The sequence below is a fragment of the Halichoeres trimaculatus genome, unplaced genomic scaffold (genome assembly GCF_033239565.1).
Source record: "Halichoeres trimaculatus isolate MK-OKI-2021-1 unplaced genomic scaffold, fHalTri1.1 fHalTri1_scaffold_23, whole genome shotgun sequence".
Lineage (NCBI taxonomy): Eukaryota > Metazoa > Chordata > Actinopteri > Labriformes > Labridae > Halichoeres > Halichoeres trimaculatus.
Window position 1 is genome coordinate 18,223,852 of NW_027437201.1, and position 15,707 is coordinate 18,239,558.

The 15,707-nt window shown below is 40.2% G+C and overlaps 2 protein-coding genes across 4 annotated transcripts in view; both read left to right on the plus strand.

Annotated features, from left to right (window-relative positions):
* LOC141784774 (corticotropin-releasing factor receptor 1-like) overlaps nucleotides 1-5,079 on the plus strand; it is a 90,892-nt gene extending 85,813 nt beyond the window's left edge. The window contains exon 14 of the mRNA XM_074662636.1: nucleotides 2,496-5,079. Within this exon, the coding sequence (XP_074518737.1) occupies nucleotides 2,496-2,636 (141 nt within the window). The 3' untranslated portion in view covers nucleotides 2,637-5,079. The remainder of the gene's footprint in view (nucleotides 1-2,495) is intronic.
* A 5,244-nt stretch (nucleotides 5,080-10,323) lies between these two features.
* Nucleotides 10,324-15,707, plus strand: part of LOC141784974 (KAT8 regulatory NSL complex subunit 1-like) — a 33,243-nt gene continuing 27,859 nt past the window's right edge. For 2 of the 3 annotated variants that reach the window (XM_074662994.1, XM_074662996.1), the window contains exon 1: nucleotides 13,729-14,214. The gene's annotated coding sequence lies outside the window, so the exon portion shown is untranslated. Of the gene's footprint in view, nucleotides 10,365-11,414; nucleotides 11,498-13,728; nucleotides 14,215-15,707 lie in introns of those variants that run through there. The other variant, XM_074662995.1, reaches the window with a different exon arrangement.

Below are 15,707 nucleotides of genomic sequence, written 5' to 3' on the forward strand. Positions count from 1 at the left end.
AGGCTAAAGGCTTAATCATTAGCTAAAGGTTGAAATAATGGCTGAAATACTGGCTAAAGGCTAAAACACTGGCTTAAACACAGGCTAAAGGCTAAAACGCTAGCTTGAAGTTGAAATGATGGCTGAAACACTGGTTAAAGGCTAAAACTCGGGTTAAAGTTTCACAAATGTTACACGTTACAGACACGTCTTCGAGCATGGGGCTGTGAGTAGAGCTTAATTTTGCTTGTTTGCTTGTTGTCACGTTTCAAACAACAGCTCTAGCTAACTGTTGATAAATACCTTACCTTGCGGTGTTGTAACTGGTAAAAAGTTGTCTTGAACAAAGAAAAGTAGAGTTAAAAAGAAGATCTGATCTCCATTCATCTCTTTCTTTAGAGTCATGTCTTCACAACAGTGTGTGTGACGCTCCTAAGGTGTTGCTGCAGTCTGATTCAAACAGATCCTTTTCACAGTCTCTTCAAGGCCAGTGATGATGTCTTTTTTGGTTTAGGGAGAGAAAGAAAACTGTGAGCACAAAATGAGTTTTACTTGTATTCCAATCCTCCTCAACATCTTCAGATAAAAGTCTCCCACATCTGAAGACCAAAACGTTTTGAAAAGTAGAAAAATACTGCCTTAAGATTCATTTGATGTTCAATTAATGTATCAGGAAGATGTTTTAAACAGTGTGTTCTTTAAGGGCATTATTCAGAGAAGAGAGTGTTTTGGAGAAAATGGATTTTTAGCCCTCTAACGGTTCAGCCTGAGGAAGGAGAGCTTTATTCTTAAAGGCATAAATTAACCTCCCTGTGGTTTTCTCCAAAGATTCAATCAATACCTTTTTGGCTCCATCCACAGCCTGCTGTCTCCACAGCCACCAAAGAGAAGCCCACTTGATTATATTATCTCTTGACCTTTTCCCAGTGATAATCTGGATTATTTAAATGATGTTTCTGTCACTGAGAGCTGGTTTGTCATCTCAGGATAATCAGATTCCTGGAGAAGCGTGTGGATGTAACATCAGCTGACTGCTGCCCTTTAGTCACCGCCGCAGAGCGTACAAACCGACCCTATGATGGAGGAATATCTCATTGTGAAACATGTTGTGGCTGCGACCAGGGATTATCCAGCGAGTGTATCTCAGAGAGGATATTGATTGAGTATTTAGTTCTAGGCCGAGAAAATCAGAGAAACGAAATGAAACAAATGAGCATATGAGAGGCAGAGTCACACTCAGCAGAGATAGAAAACGTTTTGGACTGGAGCATCTGTGGGAGATTAAATGAAATTAGCAGAAACCGAGAAACCAAACTGTGTATTTAAATGAGCTTTCAGCTTTTACTCAGATAACATCTTTTCAAAGTGCGCTGTGCTCTTAGAGGAAGAGGAAACACACAAGTGGGACACAGGAGGATTGATTTTGGCATGAGAGAGGAGGAAACCTTTTTAATCATCATTAAAGTGATTTATAGCATGTTGTTGTATGGATTCTGTTTAACATGAAACACAGGAGAAACATGAGACGGGGTGTAAATTTAGTCTAATATAGGAGGGATTAATTATACAGAAGCCCACAGAGGACAAAAAGTAAAAGGGGCTAAACCCAGAGTCATTAGGGTTAGTCAAGAAAGAAGAAGCAGGGAGAAGGGAGGAGTCAGAAAAGTCGCTTTTTAACTTAAAAGAGTTGAATTATAAGAAATAAATCATCATCAATCAGGGTTGTACGTGTGACTTAAATTTTCATGAAAGTGTTATTTTCTTCTGTCACTTTAACTCAATACCCAGTTTTTATTATTTATTTTTTTTTAGATTGAGGACAAAATGTATTAATTTAGGATAATTTGGACTCCATAAGTTACATTTTTACTTATTTTAGCATTATTTTAAAACAAAACAATCATTGAGTAAAGCGTGTTTTTAGCTCAAAATTGCGATTACTTTCTTCATATTTTCTCTTGTGGTATTTTAATCCTGAATGGTTCATGAGTTTCTTAAATTGATTTACAAACTCAGTGCAGGTTTTGGCTCCAAAAAGGGCACCTCAGCGTGTTTGGCTCCAACTGTACAACGTCATAAAACCTAAAGTGCAAAGTTTCAGAAAGGCCCAATTAGGGATGGGTACCTTTCACATTTCAAATACAGTAGGGATGCCCAGTAACTGGCAACCGGTTCCGGTACTTAATGGTACCAATTTTTGGTACTTTTTTGTGTTTATGTGGTATAGAATATCAATTTGTTTGATAATTAATTATTTTATTTTTTTTATTTAACATTTTTATTCTTCAGTTCATAACCTTGCAATGGTGTGTTCATGTCCAGTATGGAAAATTACCTACTCTTTACTCTTCCACTTCCTCACAGTCACAAGGATACCTAAACATGGTACCTTTTGATTTTACGTGAATAGGTAACTGGTACTTTGGAAAGAATTCGGTCGATACTTATGCAAGTACCTAATCCGGTTAAATCTGAGATAAATCTAGTCTGAGTCTCCTTCTCTCCTCTCCTCTCAGGTGCGTTCAGCTGTTAGGAAGCGTTTCCACCGCTGGCAGGAGCAGCACTCCATCAGAGCCCGGATGACCCAGGCCATGTCGATCCCCACGTCACCTTCACGGGTCAGCTTTCACAGCATCAAGCAGTCCACGTCACTATGAGGGGCGAGACCCGCTCTGCCCAAGATTCCTCTCCCCCAGAGAGAGGGATGGAGTGAAAACCTCGTGCTGTGGACGTCATCGTTTTCTGCCACATCACTGAGACACAGAGAGGCTGCATCAGACTCAAACCTCAGGAGGGACGTTTCACAGACCTTCAGGAGGACGAGGACAGGACTCTGCAGACTGAGTGAAATGTGAGGTTAGTGGACGAAGAGGATCTCTTTGACTTTGGATGTGAATGTACAGCACTTCGTGTCCCTCGGTGTTTGCCTGCCGTAAAAACCTCTGTTGTATTTCTCCGCGCACATTTTGTTTTGTTTTATTTGGTTATTTGACTTCAGCGTGAAGTGGGAGCTTGTGCCGCTGGACTGCACTGAACTGGATTTCCTCCACGCTTCACCGGACTATGAAAGAAAACTAAGTTATTTAAAAAGAACGTACAGATTTTATTTTTAATTTTGTCTCAAACGATTTTCTGGTTCACGTATTTGTTTGTGTTGTTTTTCCCTCCTGTTTTCAGCTCTGTGACGCTTTCTTTAACACATTCCACGATTCAGGCTGAAGAGTTTTGTTACAGAGAAACCTTCTTTATCATTTCCTTTTGTTTGAAACAGTCAAGAAATCAACATTCAGAGAGTTTTGGAGCAGAACTCTTCATCTGAGACTTCTTCTCTACCAGCAAAGGAGGATCACCCATCAGGAAGGTGTTCTTCCTCCACATGCAGTCTTTGTTCGGCCGACTCCTTGCATGAGGTTTGAGTCAGCTCTGCAGTACCTTTGTTTACTGCTTTATTGTAAATATATAAATAATTTGACAAACCGAGCAAGGTGCTGAGGATCCAGCAGAGTCGTCACAAATATAAAAACCAAAAAAAAACAAAACACAAAAACCACACACTGTGAGTCACATTCTCCGTGTGATCCAGTTCACAGTCCACATTCCTACAGAACCAGTTTGCCTCGCACCCGTGCTTTCTATCAAATGCTGTTTATGTCTGAAAATGTAAATGAACCTCATCTTTATGTCGCCCAACGACCCTGAGTTTCTTATTTTGTTTTTTTTTTAATTCATTTCACGTGACGTGTGAGCTTCAGATCGCAGATTCACCAACATGTAACGTGTTTAATTCTGATATTCTGATGTTCATCTTTTATTGTGAGTATGAAATTGTGTAGCTGCAGGATGAGAAGGCACCAGTTTAAGAAAAGTGTAGCTATTCTGTACTTTTTGGTGTAAATGTGCTTTCGGAACCAAAAAGTGAAGCAGATTTTCCTTTTTTTTTGAGTGATTTGCAGCTCTTTGTTGGTCGTTTTCTGCAACAAAAGAAAAGCAGTAAAAGTGAAGATGTGTAGAAGAACAATAGACAGATATAGATTTTTCAGGGCTGATACCAATACTGATTATTTGTAGTCAAGGAGGCCAATACCTGATATTTGAAGCCGATGGAAACATTTTTAAAAAATAGCTTAAGTTTTCTACAGTAAATAAAGTTTTCCAAAATTTCAATGTAACTGCAATAACTGTAATAACTGCACTTCTGATTGGCTGTGACCCAACCCATGGCTCTGCTTGTAACCAATCAGATGGTACTGTGGGTGGGGCAGTGCTGGGGTTATTGAGTAGTGACTGCAGACAGCGGAGCGGCTGCATCAGAGCTGCAACAACACAGTTTTAAATTTGTTTCTTATTGGCCGTCAAATTAAAAAAAGGCAGATGCCGATATGCTTCAAAATGCCAAATATCGGCCCCAGCTGATAGTCGGTCTATCCCTAGTAAGAAGTTTTCCAGCCTTTGAAATCAGCAACAAGCTTCAAACAGGAGAGGACAGAGATGCGTGACTGCGTCTTTCACTCTCATCCTTATTTGATCACTTTTGGCTCCAGAGGACGTAGAAAGTGACGGCCAAGACGCCAATTTCACATCTTCATATCCAGTAATGAACCATTTGGCTTCCTCTCCTGCTCCTCCACCCTCTTTGGTTCCCTCCTCTTCATCTGTGTCTTCTCCCAGCACAGCTTAGCTTCTGAATAACAGCATCATGCATATTTAAACTCTCACAAAAGATGCTGAATTATAACCTTGTTGCTTTGTCGACATCCCCCTCACAACCTGATGCTGGCTTCCCAAGGCCTCATGGAGAGTCTGCTTCACTTTTTGGATCTCTTCGCAAGCTTTTGCAGGTTTAAAGGTGTGTTTTGTTTTATTTTTTGTCGTGCAGCTACCTGAAAGTGAAATGTAGCAGAGAGGAGTAGCAGAGATTGTTGGTGACATGTTTTCATTCCAGCACGGTGAAAGCGTAGAGATCACCACACTGACGGCTTCATCTTTATGTGGTACAAACGGTGTTTAAACCAAATCACGATGTAATTCACAACCTCATTTATTGTTATTTATTTTAATGTTGCTGTTTTCATACTTGAAGAAATGTGAAGAGAAAAATAAACTGTGTCGCATTTGAAAAAAATGAAAAATTTAACAAACAGCTGAGATGTTTATTTCCAGAGACAACAGAACGGGCTAAAAGAAAACACATCTCCATGTCGAAGGCGGCGTTCAGGGATCCTCGCTCTGAAGGCTGCGTTCAGGATCACTCTGCCATTTGTCTCCACCGTCCCAGGAGAGCGGACCGAACAAGAAATACATTTTGAGCATCGTGTGATCCTTTTAAGCTTTGTGTGTTTGCGTCTCAGAGGGGGAGACAAGAGCCCAACATCAGCTTTTAAACAAGATCCTTCTGCCCGGGCGAGCTTTCACAGATTTGTTCCCATGACCAGAAACACAGAGAGGTTCTTCCTGCTTTCAATCTGCGGCGTCACGCCCAGCACAGAGGGGAACAGGAGAGAGGACACAGATAAACCCTGATGTGTGCTGTGATAAACATTCTCAGCACCAATCTGATGTGAAGTTTGGGTTCATCACGGCTCGCTGAAGAAGCTTCCGGCAAATCATTAAAGCCATCACACCAACTTATTTTAGAAACTCTAGCTTTGGGAGACTTACTCATCCTCAGATTGTGGTTGGATTTAGTCATAATCATCTTCCTCTCGTTAATTTAACACGCTCTCTTCATTCAGAGCAGCTCTTTACAACCCAAACACTCTGTAAACAGTGTAAACAGACTTTGACTCATGAATCTGGATCAGGTTTATTAGTCACGTATGTGGGCATACAAAGCTCTTAAAGAAGCAGCAGCGTCAATAACATGTTTCATTACAGATACGAAGTTCTCTCTGGAGCTTTAGATACATGTATGGATTTTTTTCACTGCTTCACTTTCAGGGCTGAATCCAGCTCAACATCAACATGATTCAATTTTCAGGAGGAAAATCAATAAATCCACCCATCCATCATCACCTTCAGTTAACCTTCAGAACCTCTCTGACCCGACGTCGACCCACACTTTAATAAACTCGTCTGTCAGTCACAGAAATCCATTTACAACCCTAAACTCCAAGGACGCCTGACATGTGGGGCTGAGTTTTAGGGATGCAGAGTGAGATGCCTCACAGGAGATGTATGAGTTTGATGGAGGAGTCATGAATATTTAACTCATGGAGGATGCTATATGAAAGAGCCAGCAACAAGGAAATACTGGACTGTGAACAAGGTTATAATAGTTAACTAAAACAAAACTAAAAAGGAAAACTAAAATTTGAAATACATTGCGGTTAACTCAAACTAATAAAAACTAGAAAAGAAAACAAAAACGATAAGTAAACTAAAACTGTATCTCGTGTTCACAAAACTAACTGAAACTAACTAAAATTAAAGACAAAATGTCCTTAGTTATCGTTTCTGACAATATTAATAGCCTTTAGGATTTAAATTAATCCGACACATTTTCCCAACCAATTTTACAACAGTTTTCGGCAGTTGTCAACGCCATACGGCACCATCATAGCGACGTACTGGGACGTGCTTGTTTACTGCACTGACTGGCTGTGTGCTGTGCTGCCACGAAACGTGGTGGAGCAATAAATCAGGGCATCTGTAATAGTTTAAATGCATGTGAGTCTGACTTTATTGTTACAGAGTCCAAGTTTCTAATTATTAAAGTTCATATTATATTGTTTTATATAATTTGAGTTTATATTATTTTCATATAATTTATGTCTATATCTTTATCGATTAAGTTTGTATTGTTATTTTTTTGTGTTTTAGGCAGCAGCCAACAGTTCGGTATCAGCATTGACTGAGCAGTGAGCACTATGTTGGACTGGAAAATAAACAGTATTACAAAATATTCACTCTGACCTTTTTTAAAATCCTGCACCTGGTTAATAAGGTATGAAAAAAACTAAAACTAAACTAAAACTACGCCTTGTTGCAAAAATCAAAACTAAATAAAAACTAGAATGCCCGCTCTAAAACTAATTAAAACTAAACTGTAATGACAAATCCAAAACTATTATAACCTTGACTGTGGAACATAGAAAGGAGGGAAATTTTAGGAGTTTTGTGCACATCTGAATAACCACCAGTGTCATTTTCTGCCTGGCTGCTCTCCTTCACATAGAAACATCCTAACATGAGGCTGAAGAGGATCAGACTATACATCTGAATGTGAAGTGGTGAAAAGGTCACCCTGATGAGATGAGTGTCCATCTCATGAAGCAGCCGTTGTACCTACAGCCTCTCAAATATGCATCAACATGCTCAAGAGCTCTGCTCATAACCTGGTTACTCAAGTAACCAGCTCATATGTAAACACTCTAACCGTGTTATAGTCTCCTGGCTGAGCTCATGTCCCTCCTCAGAGAGAGTCTGGATGATATTAAATGTCTTTACTGCTGCATGAAAACATTTAAAGCTGCACCTTTGGCTGAAGCCTGCAGAGAGGAACGACAGTGAGACCCCACAGTGAGGGTGATCTGTGTAAGGCTTCAGCTTTAGCAGAAACACAAACTAATCCTTCAGCGAGCCCGTCTTTAAACTCCTGCTGGGTCTGATTCTCGCAGGACATCACAGAAAAATGACTCATTGAGAGTTACAGCGAGATGCAAATAGCAGAGACAGAAAACAGGGCTTTCACAGAGCAGTATTATCATGCTGATGAGAGTGCTTGTTGTCTATTATCTCACCTGTGTGACAGTAATTGGTTCATCCTTGATGAGGAGGAAACAAAGCTTTCGTGAGCACTCTGTGAAGGAACAGACGCTGGGAAAATAAAACACTTCAGCTGTTTTCTCTCTTTGAGTGTCTGTTTTTACGTTATTATAAAACACAGGCGTCACACGGAGTCTCCACTGAGATACATCCAAAGTGAATTTGCATGCCGTTTGCCTTCAGATGAAGAGGTTGTTGCCAACTTTGAGTGAACATCATTAAACACTCGGAAAAAAAAAAACATTTCTTCCGCCTGGAACTTTGTTTCAGTTTGTTATGACATCCTCGTTTAAAGCTTACATGCTGACAACAACTGAGTTACAACAGAATAAACATTATTAAAGTGACAGCCAGCTGACTCTTAATGCTCTCCTGTCTCCTGATGGTTTGAATGAGTGGTGTCTCAGTGCCATCTAGTGGTGATTCACTGTAAGTACATCAATATGTTTTCTCTGTGTTTTGGGGCCAATAAATGGAAGTTTTCTCATCATACAGCCAATTTAACACAACAATAGAGCCACAGATATCCAGATGGGAGAAAAAGAGGCTAAAAATGCAGAACAGAATTTGAGCAAATGACTTTTTGAAAGCATGCTGATCAACAAAAAAAAATGATGACAGATATGGGGTAAGTGATGAGATAGAGGGGGTGTTGCAGAAAAACAATAAAGGAAGTGGAAAGAGGAGCCCAGGTGCAACCGCTGGATGGAGATGGATAGCAAGCAGCATTTTCTAGACTTATCACAAGTCAACGTTTGCAAATATGACACAGCCTGAGTCACACCACACTTTTGCTAAATGATGCTTTACTTTGTCAAGTAGCGTTATCATTATTTTCATCCATTATCACAGCTTCTGTTTGCCTGTGTTGGTAACAGATCATGAATTTCCAGGTAGGTCTTTTACAAACTGATGATAGCCTGATGGTCTCTCTTGGTGGCTTCCCCCATTTTCACCTTGCCCAGTTTCTTCCTCTATCCTCAGTCCTGTCCTCTTAATAAAGGGACAAAAAGACCAGAAATTAATGACATACCAATACACATAACTGTGTATCAACTTAGTTGTTTTTGACTTAAAGCTGCTGTGAGGAACTGAAGGTTTGTCGTGGATCTGAGGCCCCTTGTGGAAAAAGGTGTACTCATTTTGGCCCAGTACATGCTGGATTTTCACCTCCTGATTAAAAAAACAAACAAACAAATAATTTATCTTATCTGGCTTCTCTTTTATGGAAAAATGTAAAATGAGTAAAAGGTACAGGAGCAGAGGAATGATAATTGCTTTTACTCTTTGTAAAAATTTGCATTTCACAAAGTGTTTTACGTATTCAGTGAATTTTTGTGCAGTTTTTTTTCTCTCCAGGGCCACCGTACTGCACCCAACCAGCTCTGATATTAACTGCTGCCTTCATGTTAATCTTATTAATATGACATATTACACAGACAGAGAGCAGGATCTGCCTGAGACTCCACTATGAAATGGTAATACAGACAGATTAAACCATGTTGCTTGAGTTCTTGTTTTCTTATTTCAGTTATAGCAATGAATTAGAATTGATATCAGGCTGTTTAATAACCATTAAAAACTCCTTATAATAGCTTTTAGAGGCCTGACACTGTCTGTTGATTAAAACACTCCCATTGTTGAGCATATTGATCATACCATACATGTATCCACACTAAAAAACAACAACATTTACATATGATACTCACAGAGTTAAAGGCATCTTATCAACCAGGGAGGAAGTGTGAAGCAGAGCTGCACATTTTTACATGTTGGTTTGGGACTCTAAAGCTAGACTATCATCCTACCAGGCCCTTGTTGCTGAGCTACATGAATGAGAGCTAGTGATCGTTTCCATTTCATGTTAAACTGCAGTAATATGTGAGGAAATCTCCCCATGGGAACTTCTTTGGGCCCTTTGCGATGATGAATATTGCAAATCCTGTGCATGCACTGAACCCCAGCCTCATTAATTTATATGAACATCCAGCCTCAGTCCTCTGCAAATATTCATCTCCTGTCTCTCTAGATCCAGATTAAGCTCTTAGCAATGCTTCCCCTTGTCTCTTATGGCCTAGTTTGGCGTTCTGATGTAGGGAATCTATGCATGTCTGACTCCACAAGAAACGTCTCCTCAGCAGTTGTTGCAGCAAAATAGATCAAATTTAACACCATACATTAACTCTCATAAAGTCATCGGCTTTGACTGCTTATGCTACGCATTATGCTGTAAAGTTTCAGGATTCATTTCTCAGATCAAACCCGGAGATATTTGAAACATCAGTTATTGTACTTATATTGACTGAAATACATCACGCTTCACTGTGAGTAGCTAACATGCGTGCGGTGTAAACAACGGTCACATGATGGCAGATTCACAGCAGTCATTTTATGATAATGTAGAGGTTTTACTTCCCAGTGAAACATTTTCAAATAGAAACATTATTTTTGGATAATGAAGTTTCGTGCTATGAACTTTCGTCCACATTTCCGCTGTACGGGCATTTGCTCAGACTGACAGCTGTAGGAGCCAATAGAAAGCCTCAAATCGAAGCATTGCCCAATCAGGGCAAAGGGGCGGTTGTTATCAAGTCGTAAACGGTTAGTAACAGGACAAGCAGGTAAGTAAGATTTTGTCTTGTTATTTTCTCAGAATAAAGGAACGCTCCGCTTGTCAGGGAAAAACGCACTTAGGGTTAAACATTTGGGTGATCGTTCTGAGTTGGTTGAATTTTTTTAACACACTTTTTGGGTAAATATGCAGAAAACGGCAGTCATTGAGAAGTCAGTGTGGGATCGGGAAGCAAACAAGCTAACAAGCGTTAGCTTTGCCTGCTGGCTAAAGTCGGCCGTGATTGGCCGTTAGCTCACTACGTCGCCGTGCCTCAGTCTGAAACACTGTGCTGCGTCCAGGTGCTCCTCGCACAGCTCGATTACTCCAAGTAGGAAAGCCGTTATTTGAGACTTCCCTGTCTTCAGTGCTTAATCTGAAGGGAATGGGCGCAAATGAGACATTTAAATGTAATATATTGTCCAAAACTGTACATTTTTGTAAGTGGAAGAACTCACTGCCTACATGTCGCCATACGAATATTGACCACGGTAGTCAGCCAGCTAATAATCTGGATTAAATATGAATTTCTTTCATATCAACCTTTTTCTCCATTTTGCTTATGTTCTTTAATTAAATTACTAATATTCCCCACACTTTTTCAATTTACTGTTCCTCCTCAAGAAGCCGTTGCGTATTTGTCTCCCGTTGGGACCTCGTTTTTACGATTATCCCTCCATCATGTGAACACAGCATTAGCTCGGCTAACGTTAGCCTCTAACTATCCGTAAGAGAAAGAACAGTTTATTTCATTTCTTAAATCACTGGAAGTCATCTGTTTGGTGAGGAAGCTTTTCCTAACACCCATCCCCTGACTGGTTTTTGTGAATACAGGTTTAGTAATAAGATTAATCAACGTATTAAACTTTTTATTATAAAATTGCAATGATAACGTTCCTGCAGAGAACGTTAGCCGTGTAGCGTTAGCTTCCCAGCTGGACGTCAGAAATAACTGAGACTCAAAGCGAAGATAAAACAATAGATATATTAATTTACTACTCACTTCTCGTTTTCATGAGTGAATTTGGATTAATCTTTTTTCTTTCATTTTTCTTTTCAGGTGTCATGTTATTTCTATCCCTGGTACCTGGAATAATGCCCCCTTGGATAACTGTGTGGAACGCTTCAACAATGGAGTCGAAGGTATTTTCGACAAAGTATTATTACTATTGTCCATTTTTGTATTTGAGACGTGTTAACAATAACTGTCAAGTTATAGTTCCTTCAAACCCTCACTTGTTGTCATGCTCTCTGAGTGATGACTAAAACCAAGTTAACTTGACACACACACAACCTCCTGTTCACCTGGAGCGATCAATATGAGGTTGTTATACTCAGAATATGCACACACAACACACTCACCGCTAGACAACACAAACATAAGCTGTGATAACTTTTTGCACCAAAAGGACTGTTTCTCACCATGACTTTTTGTAGCAACCTTCTGTTGGAGGCACATGTATCCACCCTCCATGTACACATGCAATATGTCATTTGGTTGAAACACTGGTCGCAGCCTAACACTGAAAGCAACATGTTTTAACATCCCATAAATTTCAAGTGAGTCCTTTCAAGGATGTTTTGGTTCTGAACAGGTGATATCACAGCCATGAATGATTTGTAGACTTTCCTAGGGAGTGCTGGCAAAGAGGAGGTGCAAGGCGGAACTAGACAGCATTGGTAGAAACAAGAAAGTGTCCGTGCTTGTTTCTTACAAGACAGATGCAGAGGGGTTGTGCTGAACAGCTGGAAAAGGTATGACCTGATGGTTGCCATTTATGGACTCAGACTAGAGCTGGAGGAAAAGGACGTTTCAGAATTTATTTTAATGGGACTTTGTTTAAAGATGCCATCTCTTTCATGAGTCTGTTCTGGAAATCTACCATTTCTTGGTTGCAGTGGTGTTAAACATGTTGAAACTGGACCCTGGAGCTGGGAAAAGCACTGAATAAGCTGTGAATCATTCACTTTGTCTTACAGCATGATGGCGAAATCTGGATTTTTAGGGTATGCCAGGGAAATGCTTCTGCTTGAAAAGAGGAGACTTGTGCCTAGTTCACCAAGAAGGCTCTGCTTTATAATAAATACCTCAGGAGGATTTTCAGGGTGTGGCAGGAAAGCTGAGAGTCAACACATCATGGCAGGCTCTTTGTGTGTGCAAGTATATTATCTAAAACAAGACATTGTTTTTTCTTTACTATAAATAGGCTTTAGTAGCTTAATGCTGATTAGGGACTTGATTGTAGCAGTATTGCCAGGACTAATTAGTTTGAGTAAGATAAGTTGAACTAAAAACACACTTTTATGGCTAACTCTGAAATATTTTATAACCTTAATATAATTTTTCTAAAATCAACTAATTCTAACACATCTTTTTATGTTATCTTCTAAACCCAGTACATGAAAAACTGTTTAGAGGCCAATTTAATAAATTACACACTGTCTGTACAGGTGTCCAAATGTTTTCTCCTTTAATTTTTGTAAGAAGTGAGCATAAACTTTTTAATTTGTGCCTCCTCTCTTGCCCTTAGTAGTGAGTTGTTGTCTTTTTATTTTTTATTTATGACTACATTTACATACAATGTGAACAACAGCACCTTCATGTGGCCACAGGCTGCACCTTCAGAGAGAATGCTGTGGTGGTGGTGGTGGTGGTGGTGGTGGGGATCTAGTTCCTGTTAAAAATGTCATGAGAGCTGAGAAGACTTAACTCTGAAGGGTTTGCCCCCCTCTCAGGGTAACATCCAGAGGGGTAACCAGAGGTGGCCCTGCTGGCAATCCTTGGTGCCAGCTCAGGATTCCTACTAAATGTAGCACATTTTTTTAGTTAATATTTTAAAAAATTATTTCACTCATCTATTTTATAGATTTTTAGACAGGTGTATTAATAAGGAAAATTTGAAACTTAGTGCTGGAAGTTAATTACAAAACAGTTCGTTAAAGTAGATAAATGAATAAATAGAAATATGTAGTTGTGGTCACACCCCTGCAAAAACAGAGTCACTAATTCACAGCACCTGTTATTATGATTTATTTATTTATCAGTTAATTTTTTTAGATGCATGGTTTTTGGTTATAAATTTGATACAGGGGTTGGTAAGTCTTGTTATACTCTATGCATGTCAGTTGTAGGACAGTGTTATTCAGCAATAGCAGTGTTTCCAGTCAAATAACTAACAGCTCATTTTAGCTGTGTATACAACAAGTCCAGAAATTGTCATTGTGCTATCTTTTAGAAGACAATGCCCTCCTGTGGTATCTTCTTCAGAGCTTTTATGTCGTTTCTTATCTGCCCTTTACTCTAGTGGTGAGTATGAGAAATGTCTCCCGCCTACTGTCGAGCAGCACACACACACACTCGCTCACACACACGCTCTCACGCACGCACGCTCACAGCCCTTCTATGTTTGTCAGACTCAATCCGAGGGAGAGGAGCTAGCCGCCATTTTCTAAGCGTCTCTCCCTAAAACGAGAGAAAAACGCTCGCGTCAAACTGCCATCTGGATTACCTTTCACTCACTGAGAATCGGATTTTTTGGTGTAGGATTGCTGTGAAATCGCCTACATTTGAAGTAAATCGGGGTAGAAAGGAGTGTTTTACGGCCTTGTCTTATAATCGAGCTAGCTGGCGAGGCGAGGAGGTGTAGATCGTTGATTCGCCCGTTGCCTGAATCCGGAACGAACCCGAGCGGCTCTGCGAACCGGGCCTTTTTCACCACCCGGCTGTATTTTTGGATTAATTAATGGCAGAGTGACTTAATCAAGCCGTGTTTTTTGGTTAGCACCCTTTGGTTTTTTTCCATTAGAACTGCAGGGGATTGTTGCCGAAATTCCCTCGGATAGTGCAACCTCGTCACGTGGTAGGTTCCTCCTTTTTCTTTGTTAGCGAGCTAGCTAGACTGGCAGGGTAGACTCCCAACTTATCAGCTTTTCACATATGTGCATTAACGTTACGTACATTTTAATCACTCACCTGCTAGCGTGCCAAAGTAGGCCACAGGAAGGTCCGGTATAGATTTACAACAACACACCGCCTGTATTTATTTCCACAGTCTAATTGCAATGCACACCATGTCTCCACTCTGCATTAGGTCTTAAAGTGGTGTTTAAAATAAGTTGTGCTCCATACAAATACAGGTGTCTTGTTATTGTGGACAAATGTACGTATATGATTTCGCTTCATGCACGCGCAATCATGTATTTTAACCATTAATGCACAGCACTCGGGGTGTTATTGACTATAAACCATCACTCAGATGCGCGTAGGCTGCGTAGTAAAATGTTTACTTCCCTAACACGGTTTGCGTGGACCTCAATTAGACATACATCGGTCACGTCAAAAGCCAAGATGTGTTTTCAAAATGAAAGCTACAAAATGCTCCATAACGTGATAAGGGCAGGCAGCGTTGCACTGCAGTTGGCTATATCTTTCGAGCAGGTTGTGTTTCTTGCATCAGCAGCTTTCAGAGCTAACGTTAGCCACAAGAGAAGCGCATTAATTTGCACGCAGTGTACCGAGTGACATAATTAAAAAGGATAGTATTTATCAGTGCTTCTCTGGTAATATCTGAATATTACCGTAACCTCTCAGTGATCCTAACACCCTCCTGCTGTACACTTTGGCAGAGCAGTTATATGAGAAATCCTGATTATGAAACAACCTTATAACACTTGAATGCACATTAGACAGACGCCCTAACCTTCCTTTTAAACCTGTAAATGGTTTTGTAAACACCAGGAAGACGTTCCGGGGATTACGTTATGCTTGGCTAACGTTGGATGTGGACATATTTGTCGCATCTCTAGCCAGACAGTCCGGAGATGAGCCGCTGTGATAATGCATAATGGATTAATGTTATGTACATGGTGACTGTCCTTATTAATTTCCACCCCTATAGCGTGAACTAGTTCGGTGTGTTTGGAGCGGAATGGGCGGTTTTAGAGAGATGAATTGCATTGCATAATCTGCTTCGGAAATACCAACATGGCGTAGTGCGCGCTGACAAGAAACTGCGGTGAAATACTGAGCCCCCATTCATCTGACCCTGCAGACGATACGCGGGGATGCAGCTCGCTTTTATCTCTTGTTTAATGTGAAGGCAGGCTTTTGAAAGGTTTATATGAATATACAGGCAGTCTTTGTACCAGGCATGTTAACCAATAAGACAGTACTTCCTCTTCATTTCCAATTTGTTCTTCTCCTTTACGTTTTAAACTCAAGACTCATGTTGCACAAATTAATATTTGAAGAAATTGTGAGGGTTCAGTAGGTTTGTCTGAAATTGACACAGGAACCTAGTCAGGATGACATCATGTGCTTTGGACTAATGCTGAGGCCTAAATCCACCTACTT